General features: G+C 45.5%; 1 protein-coding gene and 1 long non-coding RNA gene across 3 annotated transcripts in view; one reads left to right on the top strand and one right to left on the bottom strand.

Moving 5' to 3' along the window:
- Nucleotides 1–15,405, top strand: part of LOC310749607 (protein FAM169B-like) — a gene marked incomplete at its 5' end in the record, with an annotated part of 59,410 nt that extends 44,005 nt beyond the window's left edge. Inside the window, 3 exons of one of the 2 annotated variants that reach the window (XR_014541682.1) lie at nt 2,454–2,530; nt 4,033–13,189; nt 13,664–15,405. Coding sequence is in view for 1 of the 2 variants with exons in the window: in XM_083586862.1 (XP_083442988.1) it covers nt 2,454–2,530; nt 4,033–4,245 (290 nt within the window). The remainder of the gene's footprint in view (nt 1–2,453; nt 2,531–4,032; nt 13,190–13,663) is intronic. The other variant, XM_083586862.1, reaches the window with a different exon arrangement.
- LOC310749837 overlaps nt 1–16,433 on the bottom strand; it is an 807,599-nt gene that overhangs the window by 129,809 nt on the left and 661,357 nt on the right. The gene's annotated exons all lie outside the window — the stretch shown is intronic.

Genomic DNA, 16,433 nt, shown 5'->3' on the forward strand with positions numbered 1-16,433 from the left:
CTAAAATGTAGTTTTACATGTTGCAGCACTAGCTGCATCTAGCGGTAAACTTGTAAAATTGCACCCTAGACAGAATGTGGAGAGTTTTTACTGTGCAATCAATCCTTGATATGTTTATTCAAAATGAAGTCACACTGTATGCAGTGAGGCTTGTTCCCAGGTAAGAGTGCTTAGGATTTCAGCCTTAATTATGCATACAAATGGGTTTGCCTAGGTTATGAACCATCACATATACAATAATGTCTAGTTAATTAAATTAAATTAATTAATTCAGTTTTTAAATTCTTTTTGCTTTCAGAATCCCTCCCCCAAATGTTCATGTAATCTTATGAAAGGGATTAATGTTGTTCAGTGATGTGGAGTGAAACATTTCCCACCACAATCTTTCTGCTGCTATATTTTTCTGCAGAAAATCTCCCATTTATAGAAACGTATGGTTTTATAAAATTAAAAAGTAACACTATGAATGAATACAAGACAAGCCAGATCGAGTAACTGGAATGGATAAAATAAGAGTCAATTTAAAATCAAAGTTGTAATTAAATTTAAAGGTGATTTTCTCTAGCAAGCTCTATGCTCACAGATGTTCAGTCATGCTAATATTTGTATGTTAAGTATTCAGTCCCTTCATTTTTTCCCTTAAAAGCTAAATGGCACAAGGAAAGTGTGTGCTATTTAGTTATCTTTCCTTAAAATATTTACAAGTTTTCAAACTTTGTATTTTGAATAAAACATTTAAACCACATTAAATCATATGTTAAAGGTGAAATACTTTTAACTATTGTGATAACCCTGAAATATTTATACACCAATAAAAATTAACATGAAAACTATTGGGGGGGGGAGTTGTTTACTAAATATAAGTAAAACAAACATGTTAAATCAAAATTCAATCTGTTTAGGAAAGTTGATTCCCCCTCTCTCCACCAGTAATCCCACATACCCTCAGTTGGTGAGAGTAGCCTATTGGACAAAGTTATAAATGAGCCATAGTCACATTATACAGCCAATTGATATACCTGTCTATTGATAACAAGCAGGCATCTTCACTCTGTTCTTTTCTGGCACCAGCTTGAAACATTTTTGTTTAGGCCATTGTACCCAGATGCTTATAAATGCTGATATGAATTTTAATCTGTTTGAATATTTTAGGTTTTACAGTATTGTAATTTTTTCTTGATTTTCTTGTTTTATCTGTTTGCAAACGGCTTTGCGTTTTGTTTGTTTGCTTGTTTACAATCAAGCAGTGAGTTGAACTTGCTGAATGCATATCCGTTTGGAAGCAAAACAGCGCCACCTACAAATCAGCTAGGGATTCACCCAGGCACACTGTAGGTATGCAGAAATATATGAGCTTGTAAATTAAAAGAAAAAAACAACCTGCAAACTCCTCAGTAACTGACTTTCCAGGGTTTCAAACCGGAGTCTTTCCTAGCCTGGGATGCCAGAGATTGAACATGGGACATTTTGCATGCAAAGTATGGTTCAACTACCGAGGAGCATATATCCCCTACCTAACATTTAAAGGACGCAGGTGGTGCTGTGGGTTAAACCACAGAGCCTAGGGCTTGCCGATCGGAAGCTCAGCGGTTCGAATCCCCGCGAGGGGGTGAGCTCCCGTTGCTTGGTCCCTGCTCCTGCCAACCTAACAGTTTGAAAGCACAAAGTGCAAGTAGATAAATAGGTACCGCTCCGGCGGGAAGGTAAATGGCGTTTCCGTGCGCTGCTCTGGTTCGCCAGAAGCAGTTTAGTCATGCTGGCCACGTGACCCGGAAAGCTGTCTGCGGACAAACGCCGGCTCCCTCGGCCTATAGAGCGAGATAAGCGCTGCAACCCCAGAATCGTCCGCGATTGGACTTAATGGTCAGGGGTCCCTTTACCTTTAACATTTAAAGGAGAACAATGTTGATGCTTAATGCCAGGGAGGGTATTGCACAAACAAGGTGCCACTCCTGAAAAGACGTATCTTAGTTGTCACCATATATTTAAAGGTGAAGGAGCAGAGAGAAAGATAATCTGAAGCAGATTTTAAAGATCAGCTAGGTTTATCTTAGTTACCTGGCCCTAAAACATTTAGGTTTAAAGGTCAAAACTAACACCATGAACAGTGTGTATTTGTCAATATGTTGCTTAGAAGCTCAAGCAAATTGCTTGCAAGTTAAGCAACAGAGAGTCTCGAACTCAGCCTTCCCCAGCCTGATTCACTCCAAATGTTTTGGACTACAACTCCTATCAGGCCCAGACAGCCCAGCCAAGTTGAAGAAGGCTACTTTTACTTTCTGTCAGTCCACCATGTAACAAGATGGCCAGGTCATCACAGCTGGATATGGGTTGTGGTTGCAATTGCATGTGTGTCTTTTTATAAAATAAAACACAATACCTGTTGCCATGGAAGAGCTACTAACCTCCTTCTATTATGATTTTGCCCGGGGAAATGGATTATTCCACTCTAGAGTCGGATGTGAGCTGTTACATGAAGAGGCTTCAAAATGATGAACCTGGGCAATCAGATGAAGGGCGGATGAATCAGGTGCGCTGATGAATTAGTTACTTTATAATCTTGTTTTTCATAACTGCTGAAATCCTGATTATTTTAGCAGGATGCCTGAACAGGGGAACTTGTCGCCTGCAGTCAAGGCTGGGGTTTTAGTGCTAGGCCACTGATTTATATGACTATTGTAATTAAGATACATTTTGTCTTTTCTTTAATTGAGACACATGAACAATTGGCCTATATTATTCGTGGTTCTCTGAGTTGGAAGTGCAACAGCAGGGATCATTCAGTTTGTAACTTAAGAGTTAACTGTATTAGTGTTAAAGTGAACCAGTCAAGAAAGGGATGGCGTGATGAGTTGGTTTGTGTCTGTCTGTGTGTTCATTTTTTCCGAACCTTCTGTGTTTTTTAAAAACACGTTTGCATCTCTCTTACCATTTCACTCACTAAGAGCATATATGAGTGATTAGTTCAAAGTGTGTTGTTTCTTTCCCACTAGCCCCCACCTTATTGTTGTTGTTGTTATGATGATGATGATGCCTGTGTGTGATAACACCTAAAGGCTATATCATGGTAGCCAGTCCACATGTATCAGACTAAGGAAGCCTTGCTACAGGTTGAGTCTTGTTATCTGAGTCTTGGGGTCTCTGTATTTTGACCCAAAAACCTTGTGGCCTGTGGCCATGAAAACTGAGCTATTTCAGACTATTTTTTATTTATTAAATTCATATCCCACCCTTCTTCCCAAAGGAGCCCAGAACAGCAAGCACCACAATGTTGAAACAGTATGATTTAAAATCAAATTAAAACAAATTAAAGGCTTAAAGATGGATAAAAACATTTAAGTCCACCTCCCTCCTATTTGTCATCAGCGACTGTGAGGCAGCAGATCCCTTAAAAATATGATCTTATTTGGAAATGCTTATGATTTGGGGCTGTACAGGTTTTTTTCTATGCCTTGTATTTTATGTTATTGATTTATGTATTACTTTTATTCAATGGTTAGCATCTCCCCCACATCTTTCTCAAGTTTGTCTCTATCTAAATTAATTTTTTTAGAGCATCTAAAAATATTTAAAAGCATTCACATACCCTCACAATTATTGATCTTGATTGCCATGCTCAATATCTTTCAGCCATCAAAAACTTGGGTAAGGAGGAATGATTTTAAATTTCTCCTGAAAATCAGTGATGAGGGAGACAGATGCACCTCACCCAGGAGGGCATTCCACAGGCTAGAAGCCACCACTGAGAAGGCCCTGCGATGGGTCAGTGCCAACCATGCAGCAGCTAGAGGGTGGCACCAGCAATAAGGTCTCTGCTGCTGATCCTAATGCCTGAGGTGGTTGATATCCATTTGAGTATGTATATTCAGGCTTCAGAGTTCAGACACATAGGGGCAAAAGCTTGGCCTCTGTTATATATCAGTTAGCTGCTGTTCAAAGTGTGTGTAAACTGACCTCAAATGGAAGGAAAATTTTCATGTGGAGGAGTACATTTCATCTGTAATGTAGGGATTTATGTTTGTCTTATTTTAGAAAGTTGCTCACAGTCCTAACAAGGCTTTGCCATATGAGGCAGAGGAATTTAAAGATGACCCAGAAGAGGCATTCAACCCCGAGCCTTACAGTGAAGAATATGCTGAAGAACATCAAGCTCATAAACAGCAGCGGAAAGGCTCAAAGAAAAGAGCAAGCCAAGGAGAACCTTCTGAAGACAGAATCTCTAAGCAGTTCAGAGCAACATCCTAACTTTTGCACATAGTGTAAGCAATACAAGGACAAGGTGTGAATGAATGAGGCAGAGTAGAAGACTAAACAGTGAGTCAGAAGGCCCCTGGTTCATATCTTCCCATAGCCATGGACTTGTTTAGGTGGCTCTACCCTTCTCTAAGTTATGCATCTTCAGTGTGAGGATTGTAAAAGTAGCCTACTGTGCAGGGTTGTTGTACCAGAGGGGAAGTCCCTTGGCGCCGATGACTCTGCCTGCACATCTTCAGTATCCACCCCCAGTGTTGCGGCTGCAGAGACCAGCAACTCATAACTGCTGCATCCCACGTTTTTGCTGTGCTAGCCGCACCAGTGACCTCTCCAGGGCACAAGCCTAAGCAGTGTGCATGGAGGTCCTGGGCTGCCCAGACGACAAGACTTCTCTCTTGTTCTCACTGATGTGATCTAAAGGAAAGCAGAGCAATACATTTGGCACCAGCTGGGCTGCAGGAATTGCCAGAAGTAGGCATACATGACACCATCCAACCGTCCTAGGGACTCCACTCCCGATTTGTGTAAGATTTACTCCTTAGCCGAAGATGTCTCACAAAGCAGTGGGTACAGATTTTCCCTCAAGGTTTACTCCTGAAGCCTTTCTCATGAATGAGTATAGCCACAAGGCAGTGGAGGTTTTGGATTAGAGTTTTCTAGATGGACTGTCTTCCCAGGTTGATGAGCCCCCTCAGTTTCTTCTACAGCACATGCGTGGACCTACTATTGGTCTCATCCGCTCAATCCGCTGGAGCCTGTCTTCACATACAGGGGAAGTCCCTAACTCACCGAGGATTTGAGACCCACCAGCTACTTTCACTTGTTTTAGCTGGCTAATTGAAGCTGTTTCCCAGGATGTGACCACTGTTGCATGCTGACAGTTTCTAGGAGCCGAACTACCCCAAAAGCAACATGACATATCCCCCACCAGAGGTACTAAAAAGGTAAAGGTACCCCTGACTGTTAGGTCCAGTTCCAGACGACTCTGAGGTTGCGCGCTCATTTCGCTCTATAGACTGAGGGATCCGGCGTTTGTCCGCAGACAGCTTCCAGGTCATGTGGCCAGCATGACTAAGCCGCTTCTGGTGAACCAGAGCAGCACACAGAAACGCCGTTTACCTTCCCGCTGGAGTGGTACCTATTTATCTACTTGCACTTTGACGTGCTTTTGAATCCCATACACCCAAAATACGCAGTTGTCCTTTGAGTTTGATGTCAGCTGCTGCTGTCTTTTTTTCCATTGCCACAACCTCTGCCCTGGAGCCTTTATGTGGTTTGCTGCCAGCCTCATGTAAGTGCCTCATTGCCAAACACACTGTATGACTGTGCATTATATCTGTCTATCATCTGTCTAGCTATCTAGCTATCTATCCATCTTGCTGCTTACAACTGTGATTGTTGCGTACACAGCAGGAAGCCACTGTACATCCCAGTTGTCTGTGTGAAACACCCATATATACAGAAACACAATAAGAAACAATAATACAGAACACAACTCATAATTTATCTGAGGCAGGCTAAAAGAAAAGATAAAACTGTGTTATGTGCTAATGTTATGTCTTGCTGTCACCACAAGATGGTGCCACTACACAGCTTAATCATGAGTACAGCACTGCCCTGGAGAGCTCTGAGCCAAAGGTTCAAGCATGCACTGTTGTAATTTTCTTAACTTTTTAGCAGGGATGCAAGCAAGAAGGCAAAGAAAGCTTGTCTCTGATATTTGCTAATCAGATTCAGTTTAAGGCTCCAGCTGCCAAAGTGTTTGTACTTTGGGAACTTAAGGTGAAATCACAGATACGTTCTGCATACAAAATGTGCACAAATGATATTATACGGAAATCAAGGAGGTTGCCATGCGAGCTATTGACACCGATTTCTGAGGTCTCTCAACAGCAGGCAGCCAGCTTCGAAATACCCCTTTGATTATTTATATCAAGTCTGCTTGTGGAGTATTAATAGATGTCACTCTTTCTGCATATAGTTGACTTCATTCTAGCCGTGCAAAAAACAGATTTATATAAACACATGCATTCTCCCCCCCCCCCACCATCCAGACAAGAAAGAAGCATTATCACAGTTCAAGAACACATTCCAGCCATGTGAAAGCACTTGAGGAGGACATGATGTAGAACCACTAAGGAGTATTAGCCCCAAAGGTCAACTAGAGATGCGCGGGGAGCAGGAGATATTTGGCAACTAAGCCATAGCTCCCCCCACCGCTGCTTTGGAACTTGCTTTCTGGGCCAGGAGCTGCAAGTGGGGACATATATATATTAGCAAGTGGGGACATATATTAGCAATAGAGATGTCACAGAGTTCTGCATTTCCTGGTTTGGAAATAGTGCTCCCCTCAACTGCGGGCATCTTCAGTTCTTGTTTGAGCTGTCATTTTAGGGCCCAGGAGCTGTGGCGGAGAGCAGCAATCTAATATAGTGCAACCAACAGCACAGGTCAATTTGGATTTTTTGGCGGGGTGGGGGATAACATGAGATGCCTCCCCCCTCCACACCGACACTTTCCTAAAAACTCTCAGAATGGGAATCTCTTGCTAAACAAGGACAAATTGCCTTTCCTGATGTTTCTGATCACACATTACTGGGATATTCCTAACATGGAAACATAAGGTGTGTTCCAGGTATGTTTTTGTGTGAGGATCATTTTCAACAATGGGAAGAAAGAAGAAATTGCTGGATATGCGCCAATAGACTGAATCTAGGGAAGAGGGAGACACTGTGGCTGAAAGGGGCTCATGTCTGGGAATTGGTTAGGCTAACCCTGGGTGTGGGCCACTCCCACTAAATGAGCACATTCATAGCTGGGGCTACTGTTGGATCCAGGTATGTTGCTAGAATCTCCTGCTTCAGTAGTATGGAATGCTTGTTTCTACTTCCACCTAGTTCACCAGTTATGGTTGTTCTTGGACCAAAATAGCCACAGTGACTCATAATCTAGTAACCCCCCATTTGGATTGTTGTAATGTGCTGTATGTGGGGCTGCCTTGAAGACACCTACAGCTTGTGCGGAATGTGGTGATCTGGATCTGGAATGTCACGTTACCAGGATCACACCCAATTCTACAGGACCTGCACTGGTTTATTGTACTCCACTGAGCCCAGTTCAAGAACTAACTTTTATTTAAATGGGATCCATTTACTTCAAGAAGCACCTCTTGACCCATCTGAGTGTTAGGAGTGGTCGGGGAAGCCCTTCTCATCATTCTAGCAGGAATTGTATGTTATGCAAGAATGCTAGATAGGGCGTTCTCTGCAGTTGCACTCAGACTTTTGAATGCCCTCCCCTTAGATGTATGGTTCACACGTATGATATTGTTGCTTTGGTGCCTACATAAGCCACCACCGCCTCCCTTGCTCTCACACAGACAAGCCCTTTGCACCACTCCTCTGTTCAGAAGCCCTGAAAAGGTGGGCATCCAATCCTGGCATCCAATGAAACGTTCAAGGAGGATCACCCAACATCGGAGAGGTTGAGCCCGTGCAAACAGGAACTGAGCAGTCTGTGCAAACAGTCCCTTGTGCATAGTGGCCATTTGGAGGGATATTGACCAAGACCTTCCATAGATGCCATAGGAAGTACTGGCAAGCACACTGATGCCTGTGAGTGCCATGTTTCCGACCCCTTAGACAATTAAGAGATCGGGGCAGGTGCTTGGCATGAGGTGGGATTCCTGGCTTCGTTAAAAAGAAATCAGGAGGTCCTCTGGATTAAGTGCGGAGAAGACTGTTGCCTGAAGAATTATCCCACAAGAAAAGGCAGTATTTCACAGGAGGGTCCATCAGCAGTGGGCTGTGCCAGGGCATTTAAGCCAAACAACTTCTTGCCTGGTGACACTAGCTTTGCTTAAATGCCACCTCTCCAAGCTGTGTGGTTACTGAATATGTAAACGTAGATTGAGAAGATCCCACAGCCCCATCTCATCCGCAGTGGCCAACCAGATGTTTGTATGAAGCCTTCAAGCAGGGCATGAGTGCAACAGCACACTTCCCCACTTGCAACTCACAGAAATTCATATTCAGTAGCATACTGCGGCCGACAGTGGTGGTAGAACGCAGCAATTGTGGTTGGTAACCAATGATAGCCTTACCCCCCCATGAAATGAGTTTTTATCGTCACTAATCATGGCACAAAATGTTCTTTCTTTGATTGTGACATTAAGATAGCAGCATAGCAAAATAGCTGTGGGGAGAACGTTTCCTTGATATGTGTAGCTCTGTGTTATATATATTTATATAATTACCCCATGCTCGACTGCTGTAAAATATACACCTGTGCATTTGGTAGATCAATGGCTCCATCTTGTCGGAGCAGCCAGTGTTAAAGGTTTCTGACCTGCGAGAAACCAGAAGCTGGCCGGTATTCCTGCCCTCTGTTTGGGCAGACTGACCTGCTGTTAACAGCATTAGTTCCACGCTGCCTTTGGAAAATACAGATGCATGACATGCCCATAAACCTCCCTGTATGGAGACAATAATCCCCTCCCAAGCTTTAAGCTACCTCTCCAAAGAGATGGGGGAACTGCATATCCCCCGAAATATAAAGCCGCCTAACAGGATTATTTAGACTGGCTAATTTACCGTTTAGAAATTCTTCATGCTGTATCCTTTTGCTTTTGAAACTTTTCGGTTGAATTGCTTAACCGAGATTGAATCTGAAGCAACTGTCCAGCCCCCTGCCCAGATTTTCACAATATGAGGAGAGAGAGGATTCTCTGGAATCTCAAAGTGTCTCCAAATTCTGGGGCTGGTTCAGTCGTCTCCTTCTATCCAAGCTCTTTATTTTCTCTTGCTGCCTTCCTAGCCCATCTGCTGCAAGGCTGCTTGAAATGCTTCTTTTCTTCTAGCTCTGCTGAGGTCACTGGTGGCGGGGGGAAATCAGTGGAACTGAGAGCTGCGTATTGTCCTGGCCTGACCTATGTCACGAGCACAAATATCTTTATTTGAATGCTTTGCTCAGAGGGCTCCAGAGCCCTTTGGCACAAGATACCTCTGTTACTGCGACCTCCTGGGTGCCCACGAAATGGTTAGGAGGGGCTATCGGGAAATGCAGAACAAAATACGCCCAGGCGGCTCCAAGAGAAAAGGTCAGGAAGGAATCCCTCTCCCTGTAGACATCAGAAGGGTCTTTAAGATGGTATTTAGCGTGGCCTGCCCTTCATGGTTCAAACATCAAAGGCATTAGCAGCACCTGCTCAGGAAGGCAAGATTTTCCTGGACAGTCAAATGCAACATTTTGAAGATTGGCCAAGAGGCCTTATGTGGAAGGGCGAGAAGGTTAGGCTGTGAAGTTTGCAAGCTCTCAGCAAAACAAAAAAGCAAAGAAGCAATGTGTTCTGCCTGATACATGGCCAGTATAAAATTGCACTGTTATTATTTTCCCTCTGGGGTCATAGAGATGATTCAGATGCTCAGCCTTACACTGAGTCAGACTACTGTTCCATCTAGCTTGGTATTGTCTGCAGTGATGAACTGCCACTCTCCAGAGTTTGGCCAAGTCCTATCTGAAATGCCAGGGATTGAGCCGGGGAACTCGAGCTGGTGAGGCACGCGCTCTACCAGTGGAGCTGTGGTTTTGCTCCGGTACAGAGTTGCAAACGTGCAATGGCAGGCCTGCCTCTGAAGAGAGCTGAAGTTAGGCACTGGCCGTGGAGGGAAGGGGTGGTAGCAATGAGCCTGCCACCTCAGTAGCACCACTGTTCGCGCGTGCACAGAGCATCCAAGATGGCACCATGAGAAAATTCACAATTGCATTTTCAACCTCTTCTGAAGGGGCTTACTGTATTTCTGCACCACTTACCACCCCAAGCTTCTGGGAGCCGGCACAGTGCAAAGGACTCACGTTTCAAATTTCCTGCCTCGGTAGAGGCACCGTTCTGGCATACATGCAACATCCAAAATTCACTGTAGGAAGTTTCACAGTTGCACATATTTTGTCTCTCCCGAGATAAGTGAGTGCATGAGTGTGCCATATCTGAACCCCCCTTCCCAGATCTCTGGGGAGCCAACAGAGCACAATCAACTCATGTTTTGGATTTCTTGCTTCTGATGTAGCATCCAAAGCATCTCATGCGCCGTGAGCATGATCCCTTTCCTCTTCCCACTTCCCTCTTGCCAAGGCACAACCTTACAATCTGCAGCGTTCACCTTCCCACCCTCAAAGCATTGTTGCATCAAGGCACATAGTTGCCGCAGCTCTGTGTGATTTGTCTTGTAGTGCATTTTTCTCACAGCACACCTGTTTATATTTGAGTGGTTTGGGTGGTTCCTCAACCGCTCAGTTTCCCCAAGTCTGTGTGGCCTTGATCGTAGGTAGACAGCAGGCCTCCAAGCTACAGCCACCAAATATCTGATCTCAACTTTTTAAAAAAACAGGAGTAATTGTCTGTAGTCAGCGGGCTTTGAAAAGCTGTTGTAACCAATGTGTAGCATCAACTTTCTCCTCGTCTCCCTCCCCCCCCGGCCCCACTCTCCCCAATTAAGGAATGCAATTTAGGATCAATGGATGGGTCACTTGCGCTGAAAGAATTAGATAATGGTAGACAGAAGCAAGTCTTGGACTTTATTAGTCTTTTAAGCCTTCCTGATTGTTAGCAAAGATCCAGGCGACCTTTAAATACCTTGTAGGCGAAGGGAAGGATAAACGCCTCGGATATGGGGGAATTGGGGTAGTGGATTAGTAAGTTTTACACTCCCATAACCTTTTGTGAATCTGAAAAAATAAATAAAATGAATGCAAGTATGTCTGTAGTTCAATGTAGTGGGACTCTTCCTAATTAATGATGTTATTTTCTCTATACTGAAGTACAGGTTGGGCTTGCCCTGTCTTACCAGGGCCTGCTAATCAGCAAATGAGCAATACACTCAATATGTACATCCCAATATTGATTAAAACAGAAGAAGCCAGAGGTGGACAAACCTATCTAAGAACCCTGAGCTGGGGTGGCAAAAAAGCAAGGGGGTTGGGTCAGGGAGGAAAAAGGATAGTTTTGCTTTGAGGTTATTTTTGAAAACCATAACTAAGTAGGTCAAAGCCCTTAAGGTTTTTTGGTCATTAGTTCTTTGAATGGTATGGCGGCAAATCATTAATTGTATCACCGCAAAAAGCTTTGAAGACTGCATTAATTTAATGTGACCTTGGATCAGCCAAGATCACACATTCATTATCTCAAAAAGATTCCTTGTCCTGAAACATTGATCTCGGATGCCCCTAAACGTGTTGGACAAGAAGGAAGCCATTCTTAGTTTGAACACAAGGTGGCAGTGTTGCTCTTCCCTTGGACATTCAATCCACCATTCGGCCCCCCTCAAAAATTCACCTTAAACAGAGGCCATGAACTTTTCCCCTTCGCTTCCCAGGGTGTTTTTTCTCTCACATGCTGCATGCTCAAAATTTCTTTGGTGTAATAAATAGAAATTGTGGTCTCCACCCAAAGCTGCTTTTTCACAACTGCCACAATGCGCCTGGTGTTCAAACGGGAGCATCACAACCCAGAAGATGCAGAGTTCTGTATTCAAGGTGCTGTTTGGGTGCTGGGAACTACCACAGCTGCATTGCAGACTGTTTCCGGAAGTGAGGTTACAGAGATCTTGCCAGTTTTCAGTCACCCAAGATCTTTTGCTACCTGATGTGATGGCCAAAGGTACATTGTGGCCGACTCCAGTTGCTTGTGCCCCTAAATAAGAATAAGAATGGCAGTGCTCAGCCAGGTACTGTGAAGAAACAGCTTGGGAAAAGCAACTGCAACAATAATCCCCACCTTCATTTTTCCAGAATGCCTCTGAGAGGCACCCTGGGGTGATGGAGATGTTGGCTGGCCAGAGCTGCTTCCCACAATGCTTCTCTTCACAGCACTCAATACTGCCAGCTATTCCCATCTGCTCCCCCATCCCCTGGTAAACTCATTTTGGGGTAGGGACAGGGCTCACCTTGCACAGGGCCCATGCAAACCTGGAGCTGTAGTTTGTTAAGCGGACAGAGAGCTGCTAGGAGATCCATTTTTCCCCTCACAAATTCTGGGAGCTGTGGTTTGTTAAGGGGGCTGAGAGTTGCTAAGCGACCCATTCCCCCCCTCACAGAACTACGCTTCCCAGAGGTCCCTGTGAAGTTGGATTGATTGTTAAACCACTCTGGAAACTGTCGCTCTATGAGGGGTCTCCAAACAGCTCCCAGCACCCTTAACAAACGACAGCTCCCAGAATCCTCTGGGGGAAGCCGTGACTGTTTAAAATGGCATCATAGTGCCTGAAATGCATGGTGTGAATGTAGCCTTGCAGCAAGCACAATCCAATAGTTTCGTGTGGCACCTTAAGGCCTAACAAATTTATGCTAGCAGCCTAGGACTTGCCAATCAGAAGGTCGGCGGTTCGAATCCCCGCGATGGGGTGAGCTCCTGTTGTTCGGTCCCAGCTCCTGCCAACCTAGCAGTTCGAAAGCACGTCAAAGTGCAAGTAGATAAATAGGTACCGCTCCAGCGGGAAGGTAAACGGCGTTTCCGTGCGCTGCTCTGGTTCGCCAGAAGCAGCTTAGTCATACTAGCCACATGACCCAGAAGCTGTATGCCGGCTCCCTCGGCCAATAAAGCGAGATGAGCGCCGCAACCCCAGTCGGTCACAACTGGACCTAATGGTCAGGGGTCCCTTTACCCTTTACCTTTTAAGCTTTTGTGGGTTCAAGCTCACTTTAGCAGATGTAGGACAGGGATGGGGGAACCTCAGACCTGGGACCTGAATCTGGCCCTCCAAGCTTCTACATCTGGCCCTTGGGACTCTCCTCAAGCCATACCCCTATCTGGACCTGCTTTGCACCCTCCTTGAGTGCTTTTGCCTGGCCGAAATGTATATATATTTGAACTCTGATATTTCCCTGGATGGAGGACAGAGAAGGGCATGTCAGTGTGTAGAAACAAGCTTACTGTGCAAAGGTAAAATTTACATTCTTTGCTCCACCCAGTTTGGCTTTTGGCCCTGCCCACTTCTGGCACATGGTCTTGGGCTGCAAAGGGCCCCCTGTCTCTGGCTAATGTCATCATAAACCAGCCTTTAAAACTATTTTTTGAGTAGAAGTAGTTTCCCGGAGGAAATGGAAAGCTATAAGAGGAGCTCTATTCCCCCCCCTTTCCCCCCATCCTTGTTTCTAGAGCTCCTACAGACCATGGCACAAATGGTGTGGGTCACAAGGCCTATTGATTATGTGTCAGACCCTTCGGTGTCAGTGATCAATAACACTAACCTGTAGAAAAATGGGCAGGATTTGCTAAAACACCTTAAGAACAACATCTTTCACTGTCTGCTTTTGGAATTTGCTTCTCTCTCTTTCTCCCCCTCTCCTCTTGAGCATTGTGAAGCAAGGCACGATGAACGCATGCATGACCCAAGATTTCTTTTAATTTTTAAAGGAGATTTGTCATTTGTAGCCCCGGGCTGTTGGATTAACACCTTCAAAATACAACACAGCAGTCAAAATAGAAGGAGGAAGGAAATCCAAATTTAAAAAGTAAAGGATGGGAGACATGTTCTTATTGAGGACTTTGGATACTCCAGAAATCCAGCGAAGATTTGGATCAGTGCAACTCCCACTTTACCCTCAAGCAAGCAAGCTAATACTTAAATCAGGTATTCCTCATTCCCCCCACTAAATATGTATTTTATTGGTTTTCAGCCATTAACACCATGAACATAAGATAAAAACAAAAACAACACATGGAATACGTATTATTGGATTTCAGTTACACTGATTACAGTATTCCTTGTTTTTACTTCTTTTCCAAATCGTCAAAGATAGCTTTGAATTGTTCTCTAAATCCAGTCCTTCAAAGTGCACACAGTTCCTTGATGGCTTTGTGTCACCTGGACATTTGAATTTGCAGTGGAAGTTGGTCTTTTGGGGCAAATGGGGCAGTGCCCCACCAACCTCAGCCAGCTACCCTCTTGCAACCAGGGTGGCAGCGCTGCCTGTCTGCTTCTTCCTCCTTATTCTCAGTGTTGCCCCTTGTGCAACTCAGTAGGGAGGAGAATGGAGACGCAACTAGAATTACCGTATTTTTCGCTCCATAAGGCGCCACCTAGTTTTTAGAGGGGGAAATCAAGAAAAAAAAATCTGTCTGCTTATCCCAGAGCTTCTGGGGCTGCCGGGGGAAGCCCGGGTCCCCCCCCCCCAGCCCTAAAGAGCAAAGAAGCCAAGACAGCGAGCGGGATCCATCCCGCTCGCTGTCTTGGCTTCTCCCATAGCCATGCGCAGCCTCTCCCGGCTGGAGAGGTTGCGTACGGCTAAAGAAGCCATAGCCGCGTGCAGCCTCTTCCGGCCGGAGGGGCTGCGCGCGGCTATGGCAATGCCCCCACCTCCCGCAAAAGCCCACAGGAGCCGTGCACCCTTTAAGGAGCGCGCGGCTCCTGCGGGCTTTTCTATGACGAGGGAGAAGGGACTGACTGGCCGCGTCAGTCCCTTCTCCCTGCTGGGGAAAAGCCCGCAAAAGCCGCGAGGAGCTTGTGTGCGGCTCTTGGGGGCTTTTCCTGCCTGCCTCCCCCCTGCATTCGCTCCATAAGACGCACACACATTTCCCCTTACTTTTTAGGAGGGGAAAAATGCATCTTATGGAGCGAAAAATACGGTGCATGGCTCTCTGCCTGTCATTGGCTCTGGCTCCACCTACTGTTGGTCTCCCTCCCTTCCACCCTACCAGTCCCAGTTGCACCAGCTTCTGCTGGTTGCATGTGATCTGAGAAATCCAATAGCCTGGGATCCTAATCCATTCATAGTTGCTTCTGAGTTTGCCTCCCTTTTGCAAAACTATGAGTGGTTCATTCCCCCTCCCCGCCTTTCTGCTGCAATGCTCTCTGAAATTTATGCAAAAGTTGCTGCATCTCTGGTGATGATGGTGGTGATTTATATGCCTGTTCTCACTAGGCTAGCATTTAGCTGGTGGCAGTTTATCCTTTCTTCTTGGTAGGGGAACGAAAGCAAAAGAGAGAGGAGCCCATGACTTTTAGCTCTCTTTTCAGGGAACGAGGCGAGATTTTAATTATTCATGTGCATCCTTTTCATGTTGTTTCTGTTTTTGGAAGAGTTGTCATTAGAGCTGTTAAAGCTATAGGCTCTACATATATCATTGAATAAATAATAAATAAATCATACCATTAACTAACGAGTTGGTTTTCTTCTTCTTCTTCTCCCAAGTGTGCAGATGGGACAAATAATGCTATAAATGGCCGCTGAGTTTTAAGGCTGAGGAAATAAATGCCTACCTTGATAACAGCATCATTATTCTCATGCATGAGACTTGGGTGCACCTTCTGAGCCTGTGAGGTTTGCGCCGCACTGTCCATGTGGAAATCTCATTGCATGCTGCAGCCAGTGGAAGTCTTACATTCATGCTGACTGCTTTGGGACAAGCTAGGTGCGACTTGACTGGCAGATTGGAGAAGGGGCCGCAGCTCAGTGTTACAACACAGACTATGTATGCAGAAGATCCCAGGTATGTCCCCCAGCCTCTCCAGGTAGGTCTGCGAAGCCGAACACAAACTTTACATGCATCACCCAGGTAGGTCTGGAATCCCCGAGAGCCACTGCCAGCCAGTGTAGCCCAGGGATGGGGAATCTGTGGTCCTCCAGATGTTGTAGGATGTCATCAGTTCAAGCTAGCATGCCCAGAGGTCAGGGGTGATGGGAGTTCGTAGCCTACAACATCTAGAGAGCCACAGGTTCCCCATCACTGGTCCAATAAATATGCTATATGGTCCAGTAGTCTGACTCAGTGGCTGCATTCACTTGCAGTTTATTCTGGAAAACTAAGGGGCAGATAGCACTTGTTTAACTCTCATTTATTTGATCTCAGAGAAAAAACCCCTATTTGCAGCCCCCTTAACCCAGAAAAAAAGGGACGCGGGTGGCGCTGTGGGTAAAACCTCAGCGCCTAGGACTTGCCGATCGCATGGTCGGCGGTTCGAATCCCCGCGGCGGGGTGTGCTCCTGTTGCTCGGTCCCAGCGCCTGCCAACCTAGCAGTTCGAAAGCACCCCCAGGTATAAATAGGGACCGCTTACTAGCGGGAAGGTAAACGGCATTTCCGTGTGCTGCGCTGGCTCGCCAGATGCAGCTTGTCATGCTGGCCACGTGACCCGGAAGTGTCTTCGGACAGCGCTGGCCCCTGGCCTCTTAAGCGAGATGGGC

The sequence above is a fragment of the Podarcis filfolensis genome, assembly GCF_964270895.1.
Source record: "Podarcis filfolensis genome assembly, chromosome: 14".
Lineage (NCBI taxonomy): Eukaryota > Metazoa > Chordata > Lepidosauria > Squamata > Lacertidae > Podarcis > Podarcis filfolensis.